Below are 10703 nucleotides of genomic sequence, written 5' to 3' on the forward strand. Positions count from 1 at the left end.
ACACCTAGGGACAATTTAGAGTTACCAATCAGCCTAACATGCATGTTTTTGGTCTGTGGGAGGAAACTGGAGTACCCGGAGAAAACCCATGCATGCACGGAGAGAACATGCAAACTCCACCCAGAAAGGCCCCCGGACCGGGGTTTGAACCAGGGACCTGCTCGCTGAGAGGCAGTAGCTCTACCAGTTGCGCCACCGTGCTGCCAAGTTGGGAACATGTTAGACTAAACAGAAAAGACAACACAGCTCAATGCTTCCAGTGCAAACAGAACTGGAGTAACCACAACAGCACGTCGTCCATGTTGCAGCGTCTGAAGAGAAAACAGCTGCTGTAGCATCAAACTGTCCACAGCTGGAACAGGTATCATGCTCTCTTTGTAAAACACGTTAAACTAAACGTGTGATCATCTGTCATGTTATAAATGTAAAATGAGGTATATTGTTGCTAACGTTAAATCTACTGACTGATCATAGCGGCTTCCTGGCAGAGTCTGAACGTTGTGAGGAAAAACTGCAGGACTTGATGAAAGTTTGTTAAAGATCAAAGCAGCAACAAACTGACACATTTATTTATTGATGAACTTCCATCCTGACTTAATGAGATACTTAGGGTGAATATTTCAAGTGTAAATGTTTTTAAACGAGTTAATAGGATTTTTTTCTTCTACTGCTGTTTATGACTGAAAACTGATTAATCTGCATTTATTACTACGGTCATATTTGTTTATAGCTCAGCAATCAAGACTAAATAATAATACAGTCTGCAGAACTCAATGTACAAACTGTACATTATCTATCTTACTCAGTTTATAACATAAAGTCTCCATTCAGTTTCCAATCCATAAAAATTATTTACAGCATTTAAATTTTTATGTGATGGTTCAAAATAATTCAGTGACAGAGGGTTTTAATTAAATCATCCTCAAACCTCACACACAAATAAAAGCATAAATCAAATACAACTGAGGTTAAATGTGGTTGTTTCATTGTTGGATTTAAACCATACATCCATTCAACCTTTATTTAAACAGGTTACATGCTCCAACTGATGAGAACACGTGTTTTAAAGCCCACTGGGTTCAGGAAACCAGCCAGTCACATTTTGATGAATTTAGGAGAGTTTCAGAACTTTGTAGTTTGATGCTGTGGACTGGAAATAATTTGCGTGGAGGCAAGCTCATTCTCACAGCAGCTACAAAGTTCAAACTTTCACATTCATTTGGATACATCCTGGTACAGTATGTGTGTTCATACATGAGGACACAGTTGTTGTTTTATTATCCTTTTTGATTTGCTAGGTCCTGGATGAGAATCCACACCAGTAGATGTAAGGTGACATGCCTTTGCTCAGCTTTACGAATTAGTAAAATATATGTACGGTGAGTAAATTTGTCTTCTACGGATTAATATACATGTATTTAAGGTGTAGGTGTAAGGTTGTACTCAGTTCTGTGGAGTAGTACATGTAAGAGTGAAGCTTTCTGACCTCATCAGCACTCAGGTTGGGGACTTTGAAGTTGTAGAGCTCTTTGAGGATAGAATATTCTTCCTGGATAGAAGCAAAGAGCTCAGGTCAGTTCAAGATGACCCATCATGAGGCGTTTTATATAGACACACATACACTTTACTGAGTGTTTCCCTAAAATCATTAAAAAAGTTAACAAGTACACACAAAAAACAACAACAAAGCTTAAGCACATATTGAGTTAATATTATTGTTGATATTTTTCATCTGTAAAAACAAAACTAAATGATTAAATTAATTCCTGCAACTTTTTCCTGAAGATTAAATATCTAGAAACTCCTTCTATTGTGGGGAGCTGGTTCCTCACAGAGAGCCCAGAGATGCCAAAATGGAAGTTGGCACATCACATTTTATTTAAGTTATGCAGCTCACAATATGGATGGATGAACTGGTATTGGTCTTCCAAATGTTCTCAGGGACAGGAGGCAAAAATAATCCTAGAATTTTATTTTCTTTTGACCAAAGATGTTTTTAGCTATTAGAATCTTTACTTCTTTTAAGTTCTTACGTTTCTACCAGTTACTGTATATTGTCCATATTGTTGTGCTATTTTATTTTTGTTGTAGTATATCTTATTTTATTTTTTATGCATTTATTTTATTGTAGTAACAATGTAAATAGATGTGTTCTACTGTTCCCTAATTGCTAACAAAGCTGTCGTAACACTGTGAAGGGGGGGATCAAAGGCTTATCTTATTTCAAGGATGGGGTAGAGGAAGGGCAGCCAACTTGGGACCTGAAAGTCACGGTTCGACTTGCAGCCAATCCCACGTGTCTCTGAGTAAGACACCCAATCCCTAACTGCTCCCTGGGTGCTTACATAGCTGCCCACTGCTCCACCTGGGTGTATCTCAGGTGTGATGGGTTAAGTGCAGAGAATTAATTTCACCATAGCATGGGAACATGCAGTGATGACAATAGCACTTAACTTAAAATGACTAAATTAACTAGGTCTATTTGACAAAGCCAGAATACATCCCACTAGGGATGCTCATAAAGATGAATAAAGATGAATTGAACAATTGGAAGAACTTTCATGTAATGTTAGAACAGCTGATTCTGTGTAAGAGTTACCTCTGTGTAAATGTCCTTAAATGGATTTTTACAGGAAAAAAAATCCAAGTCAATGTCCAGGACGTATGCATCTGTTTGACTAAGAAGTGAAGCTAGTCTTTGAGTAATGTAACTGGTTGATCCTTCATCATGCTCTCCGTCTCCTGTCTCACTGTTGCTCTGCTCTTCCTTCCCGTTGCTGTCCTCTGCTGGCTGCGGTGGGTCAGTAGATGATGGGAGCAGCTGAACTTCACCATCTTTACTCCACTCTGTCCGAGGTTTCTTAGATAAACTTGGATAAGGGTCCTTCTCTGTGTCAAGGCCTGAAAAGAGGCATCAGACAGAAAGACTGAGATCAGACTACAAGTATAAATAAAACCTATGAACGACAAGACAGAAATATTTCATATCAAGGTTCAGGGTTCTTTATTGTCATTCGCATCACATACCTTGTGGTACATGAGGTAGAACAAAATTGTGTACTCAAGGTCCCAATTACATCCAAAAATAGCAAACATATACAATATAAAAAAGAAACAGTATACAAGGATCTAAGATATATGCTAAACAATAACAATGTAAAATAATACAATATATTAAACAGCAGCCCGGACACGAGTCTGCTGTGAGCAGATGGGTATGAATATAGCAGCTTAAAGGCAAGAAATCAGCAGCATGGAAAATCAGCAGCATGGAAAACTCACATATCACTAATTAAAGTGGAATTACAGCGGTTATTCTGGTTTAGGGATTCTTGAGTCTAACACAGGGGTGTCCACATGTTTTAAGCATGCGAGCTACTTTTACAACGACCAAGTCCAAGTGATCTACCTACTAAAAAAATACAAAACATATACTTATTTATAAACATATTAAGTATGCTTTATTTGTTTTATGTTCTTGTTTTTAGTATTTTACCATGTCTTATATGGCACCTTGATTTGTTGTTTGGTAACACTACTTTTATTTTCATTTCATTTTACTGTAGTTTATTGTCTGTACTGTATACTGTATGTTGTCTGTCTAAAACAGGTCTCTCTTGTAAACGAGTCTTGTGACTCAGTGAGACTCACCTGGATAAATAAAGGCTGAATGAATGAATAAGTCCCAGCTCGCTGTGGACGCAACATAAATGACAAAACCCCAAAGTTTCTTTTTTAAAAAGTGACCATTTATTTTTACTGTCCGCGTACAAAATTAGAAACAAAACCCAGTAATAACTTCTGTTCTTCACACAAAGGAACAGAAAACAACAAGAATAACTTCATGTTTGAAAAATAACCTGAGAACTTGAGAACAAAAGAGAAAATTCAGCCCTGACAGCAGCTGCTTTTAACTGTAACCGTATTTCTTGATACCTGGAGATCTTTGATTAAAGATAATATTTCTGGTTTGTTTTTAAAGTCTCTGAACAACGAGTCAGCTGCTTCAACGAATAACTCTTTTACCATCTCCGTCTTGAAAAGACTTATTGTGCTTAACAATTAATTATTAAGTGACTCACCCGAAATGATGCTTCAGTAGCTGCCTTTGCTTTTGGGGTCAGCTGTAAGAAAAATGACTGCTGTCCAGATAACTGTGATTTTAGTTCCTTCACCGTTTTCTTTCTCAGCTCACTTTTCAGAAGGTCAGTGTCATAGTTGTTATGAATAGAGTCCAAAAATGCCGCTCAGGTGAAACATACTTCGAATATGACATGAAAAAAAAGTCCTCTCCCCATTCTGTATGAAAATGGTAGATTTTTTTGCTTCTTACTTGGTCCAGCTCCCTAATTCATTTTACACACTTTCTTGAGTTGAGATATAAACTGGAGGCCATTACGAGTCAACTCGTTTGTTTTTAGCACGGTTGAATGCGCATGCGTTGTGACCTATGCGTCAGAAAAGATCCAGTCTCTGATTGGCTGCCCCGTGTGTCCGAAACGATTGGTCTCAGATTGGCAAACCTGTATGTTAATCAAGTGACGATTTGCATAGTGAAGATGGATTGATCGGCTGACGTGTATTTAAATAAAAAATAAAAAAATAAATAAAACAAGATCTGACATCTATTTCGCCGTGCAAACTACTGATATTGCCTTCGCGATCGCTGTATTGGGCACCCCTGGTATAACATGGATATTGGGGGAGTAGTGGCGCAGAGGTTAGAGACGGTGGGCCTGCGATCGGAAGATTGCCGGTTCAAGCTCCGGTACCGACAACATCAAAAATGTGGGTGGGGTAGGTGAAGCACCCACACCTGCCCCCACCCTCATTGGTCCCACTCTGGGCCCTTGAGCAAGGCCCTTAACCTCCACCATCTGCTCCTCTGGGTGTCCTAGACAGCAGCTCTATGCTCCACACAGAAGCTGTGGTAGCTCGGTGGTCTGTGGTTGTGTCAGGAAGGACATCCGGCGTAAAAATAACTGCCAAGTCTTCATGCAACTTAGTTCGCTGTGGCGACCTATGAAGAAGGGAGCAGCCGAAAGAAAAAGAAAAAAAAACAGTCGTCCAAAGATGGGCGGAGTACACGTAGCTGCTGCTACGGGAGAACAGCCTCTTGTTCTTTTCAGAATACTTTCGCTTATGAGAAAAGGGGAAGAAAGCATGGAGAGAAGGTATAAAAAAAGATCTCTCAAACCATGTCCTAGACAGGGCACGGTTTGAGGCATCAAAAAATTATACCACAGCAAAGCAACATAAATAGGCATAATACATATGAGGCTGTTGAAGGCATTGAGTTTTAAGGGACGGTCCTAGCATAGTCCAGAGCCCCCCTCAGCCATTGTCCAGATAAAAGGTGTTTGTTATCTTCCAGCTCGGTTGAGATTCTGTCACATGGCCACGGCCTTGGGGAAGAGAGGGGTGAGGAGACAGATAGAGCGTCTTTGTTTTCATAACATCCCAGGAGGAATTGACATAGTCCAGTTCCAAGGCCAGATCCACAATTTGGGCCAGGCAGAACTCGTAATTTGCAGTTCTGCCCTTTACAGTCTTGTTAGTACATTCTCTGATGGTCACTCCAAACAGTCGAATTGATTATTTATGCCGAAAGTCGAGCTTACAGCTTCTCCAAGATTATTCCTTCTAACTGTTCATGGGTGTTGCCAGAAAGTTCACAGTCCTGATATCAGCCTGCTTCAGCTTTGCTGCAGCTCCACATACAGTAGTTCACAGTCTGAGTGCTGCCAAGCTTCAACACATTCCACACAAATTTGTAGACAATCAAGATTTCAAAAACCTGAACAGCAGAATCAATTTGTCATCAATTCCAATTTTGTTTCCATCAAGGTAGGGGGTCCTCCATTCATCCCAACTACCTATCAAGAGAAGTTGATCAATTTCGTTGAGAGACCAGCTGATTAAACCAATCAATTTAGGAAGGTATGCAAAAAAAAAAAGAGGTTCTATAAAGGTTTCACAAGACTACAGCAAAGCAGGGAAGCTGGGGGACGGAGCAGAGGAGGATGTATCTGCCTTCACCCAGAGCAGTTACTTAGTTAGATTTTTGAACAGCATCCCCATATGGCCAACTTGTCCTGGCGTAGGAAATTTACCAGGTCTTGTACCAATTGCGAAACGTCAAATAGAGGAAGAGCAGCCATAATGCAGGATACCTTATGGTAAACTTTGGGGTCACTGCTACTTGACTCTAAGAGCTGTGAGGTGAAATAGGGGTGCGTCCTGCAGATGAAGGTTGTTAGTGCCTGGTCAAATCTTTCTCGAATCCAGCCTGAGGGCCTGACCATAGTATTGTTTGGGCAATACTCAGGTGTCTCAGGGGTCCAATTACCAATTAGACAAGGGCTGGAGGGGTGCTCAATCCCTGAGATGAAAATGGTAAATGGACTGTACTTATATAGCGCCTTTCTATCTGATGTCAAGATACTCAAAGCGCTTTACACTACAATCTAAGTCCTCATTTACCCACACATACAGCACTCTACTAGATCTCTACAAAGCTAATTGAACAAATCATTCTAAAGAGACTAATCAGTGCCTTATCACATTCATACACCAATGGGACACACATCAGAGGCTATGAGGGGTTCAGTGTCTTGTCCAGGGACAGTTCAACATGTGACTGCTGGTGGACTCGAACCACCAACTCTCGCATTGGAGGACAACTGCTCTAACTACTCAGCCACAGCTGTCCCAACACCTCTCGTTTTGAACCCTCCTCCAGGACCCCTTCTCCTACCCGACTGATCAATGATTTCCCAACCTACACTATCAGGAGTCTGCTCTGCTCTAGACGGTGGAGTCAAGGTCTATACTACCTAGTAGACTGGGAGGGCTATGGTCCTGAGGAACAGTCCTGGGTTCCTGCCTGTCATATCCTGGACAAGACCCTTATCCAGGACTTTCACAAAGCCCATCCTGACCAGCCTGGAGGTCTGTCGGGAGTTGGACCTTAAAGAGTGGGGCTATGTCACGTTTCTGCCCCCTCCTGCCTTAGTTTCTACCCCCTTGTGTGCTTAGTTCATGCCTTCATGTTTTGTTTATCCCTGCTTCAAGCTCCAGTTCTGCTCCTGCCACCTCTCGCCACACCCACTCTGTTCCTCTATTTCAATCAGCCCTGATCTCATGTACCTGTTCAGCTCACTACTTTAGCTCCTGTCACTCACTCTCTCGTTGCCAAATTATCAAATTAATTTGTGTTAGTAGATGTCCAGCGTCCATGCCATAGCCTTGCCTGTCTCTCCTGTTTTGACCACATGCCTGTCTCCTACTTTGCTCGCCTTGCATGACCCTTGCCTATTCTGGATTCTGCCTTTTGACTACGGTACCAACTCCGTTTATGATTATCACGACTATGCTTTTTGGATCATGTTTCGAATGTGGATTCGGATTTCTGATCTACGGTTCTCGACCCGGGCAGCACGGTGGCGCAACTGGTAGAGCTGCTGCCTCTCAGCGAGCAGGTCCTTGGTTCAAACCCCGGTCCAGGGGCCTTTCTGGGTGGAGTTTGCATGTTCTCTCCGTGCATGCGTGGGTTTTCTCCGGGTATTCCGGTTTCCTCCCACAGACCAAAAACATGTATGTTAGGCTGATTGGTAACTCTAAATTGTCCCTAGGTGTGAGTGAGAGAGTGAATGGTTGTTTGTCTCGTTTGTCTCTATGTGGCCCTGTGATGGACTTGCGACCCATCCAGGGTGTACCCCGCCCCTCGCACAGTGATTGCTGGACATGGGCACCGGCGACCCCCGTGACCCAAAATGGAACAAGCAGGTAAAGATAATGGATGGATGGCTGGTTCTCGACCCAAGCCTGTATTACTGGACTTCGCTCCAGGATAATTCTTGAAACGGGACTCTGCATTATCACAATTTGCTGCAACCTGCTCACAGTTCATGATGTCAATCTCTCCTACCATCTGAAGGATTACCTCTTGTACTCGACTGAAGGTTAGTGACTGCCAATATTATTATCCTTTGAACCTTCACAGTTCAGCCAAGTTCACCAATTCTCCTATCTCTTCAGATTGGATCCGTGCCCGGAACCAGACCTCCACCAGCAGCGATTTATTAATAAATCATTTTAACCATTCCTGGTGTTCAGTGTCGTGCACAAATCCTAAAACCTAATCTTGTGAAAAACTTTGCAAAACTGTAACTGAGTTTTACGGCCTTGACCCTTATGCACAGCGACTGTTCCAGATTCTCTGAATCTTTTGATGATGTTATGCACGGTTGATGATGATAATTTAAAAGTCTTTGCTATTTTACACTGGGTAACACCATTCTGGTATTGCTGCACAATCTTTCTGTGCAACACTGGTGGAATTGGTGATGCTCTTACCATCTTGGCTTCTGAGAGACAATGACACTCTGAGAAGCTCTTTTTGTACCCAATCATGTTGTCAATTGACCTAATTAGTGTTAATTGGTCTTCCAGCTGGTCGTTATATGCTCAATTTCCTTTTTCCAGCCATTTATTGCTACTTGTCCCAACTTTTTTGGGATTTGTTGACACTGTACAATTTTGAATCAACATATTTTTCCTTTAAAATGTTACATTTACTCAGATTAAACTTTTGATCTGTCATCTATGTTATATTACGAATAAAATATTGACATTTGCCATCTCCACATCATTGCATTCAGTTTTTATTCACAATTTGTTTAGTGTCCCAACTATTTTGGAATCCGGTTTGTATTTAGGTGTGTGGCCCTTTGATGAACTTGCGACTTGTCCAGGGTGTATCCCTCCTCTCGCACATTGACAGCTGGATATGGGCACCAATGACCAGGAAAGGAAAAGCGAGCAAAGATAATGGCTGTATTGATATGGATCTATGGGTACTTTTAGTCACAAGCATACTTTACTTACATATATTAAACAGAACTTTGTTGGGAGTAAATACCATTAGCATATCACCTGTCTTGTATAGTTAAAACAGGTACCTGTAATTGACCTCTGTGGTGGTTTCACGGGGTTGACTCTTACTACACTCAGCCTCAGAGGTTTGGAGTTCTCCAGCTGCTCTTTACAAACATATAAACCATCACTGAGGAAGTAGTTGTCTTTACAGGTAAGCCTGAAAAGAAACAAACAGACACAAGAGAAAGATAGAAACCCTTATTCTCTTGTCCAACAGTTTGACATAACTGTACGCTTCTGTGGCATCTTCTGTAAATGGAATCTGACATGGTGGGACTGGTAACATGTTGGTATCACTTTTAACACAAATAGCTGTGGGTTCATTTGGCTTTAGAGAGTTGTACAAAGAAGAACTACTAACCATTTATTTTGCTACATTCACAGAAAGACAATGTTTTCTGTATAAAAAAAAAGACTATCTTTGAGTCCAGTAAGTTCACCATGGTAACAGAAGCTTAACTCTTCACTGGCTCCTAAGCAGGTGAACAGTTTTGGTTTTAGGTTTCTGTAGAAACAAAAATTCTACCAGTTTAATTTTTTCTTAATGAAACCCATGAAAAAGAAAAAAATAAATAAAAAATTCAGACAGAAAAATTAACCTGTCCGTTAGTGGTGTAACAGTACACGTGGGTGTATTGAACCGTTTCGGTACAGCATGGTTGGTTCGGTCCACATGTGTACCATTTCGGTTATTTTGTCACTAATTAAAATTTATTAATGAGAGATTATGCGCCGCAGAACTAAAGTTCCTAAGCGTGCTAAAGCATGGCTCTATTATCTTGCAGCATGCGTAGCATTAGCAGCCTAGCAGGCAACGAAAAAGCCTTCTCCTGTTTGGGAACATTGAGGCTTTCTTGTTAAAAAGACAAGAGAACAAATCCAAAGCTGTGTGTCGACGTTGTTTCACGGAGATTGAATCTGCTGCAGGCTGCACGTCTAACTTGTTAACGCTCGTGAAACGACATCATCCGAATGTGAACATAGCTTGGTGCAAAAAATCTTAAGAACAAATTTAAACAACCTTTATCTAGGTATCCTGACGCATGCTCAACAATCCAGGTAGAAAAATCTAAAATAGTTAAATCTGGTCCTCTGGACAATCAAAAAACAAAACAAAGCAAAACAAGAAAAAAAATTGTAGAAAAGTTTCGTCTTTCATCTGAAAGACTTCCTCAGTCTGAGGAGCTGTATTCAGCTCAGTCTCTTAAATAGCACCTTCTCAGAGTGGATCAACCAGTTTTGCTGCTGACAACCAAAACCAGCTGATCACATGCTCAAGAAGGACCATCAGCCTAACAATGGATCATTAGCACCTGATGGCTGTTTACTGTTCACAGAGGGCTGAGTGATACTAGCAATCACAGCATTGTAAGAGGGGGACAGCTGAACCCGGAGGCCTCCACCCCTGTTTAATGATGGACGGTTTCTTTTCACAAAGATGGCCTCCTTTACTCCTCTCTCAAACCATCGTTCCTCTCTGTCCAGGATGTGAACATCTTCATCCTTGAAAGAGTGACCGCTGGCCTGGAGATGAGTGTAGACCACAGAGTCCTGGCCTGATGATGTTGATCTTCTGTGCTGGGCCATCCTTTTGGCCAGTGGCTGTTTAGTTTCCCCGATGTAAAACTGATCACCCTCCTGACACTGAACAGCATACACAACATTACTCTGTTTGTGCCGGGGGACTGGATCTTTGGGATGAACCAGTCTTTGCCGTAATGTATTTTGGGGTTTAAAAGCCACTGGGACGTTATGTTTAGAAA

At 41.4% G+C, this 10703-nt stretch overlaps 1 protein-coding gene across 2 annotated transcripts in view; it reads right to left on the reverse strand.

The window, feature by feature from the left end:
- The window catches only part of c9h5orf22 (chromosome 9 C5orf22 homolog), a 58051-nt gene that overhangs the window by 21612 nt on the left and 25736 nt on the right, over positions 1-10703 (reverse strand). For both annotated transcript variants that reach the window (XM_037681448.1, XM_037681449.1), the window contains exons 4-6: positions 8964-9097; positions 2600-2901; positions 1487-1549 (exon numbers count right to left, since the gene is read on the reverse strand). In XM_037681448.1, the coding sequence (XP_037537376.1) occupies positions 1487-1549; positions 2600-2901; positions 8964-9097 (499 nt within the window). The remainder of the gene's footprint in view (positions 1-1486; positions 1550-2599; positions 2902-8963; positions 9098-10703) is intronic.

This window comes from Nematolebias whitei, chromosome 9 (assembly GCF_014905685.2).
Source record: "Nematolebias whitei isolate Nwh7 chromosome 9, NemWhi1, whole genome shotgun sequence".
Classification (NCBI taxonomy): domain Eukaryota; kingdom Metazoa; phylum Chordata; class Actinopteri; order Cyprinodontiformes; family Rivulidae; genus Nematolebias; species Nematolebias whitei.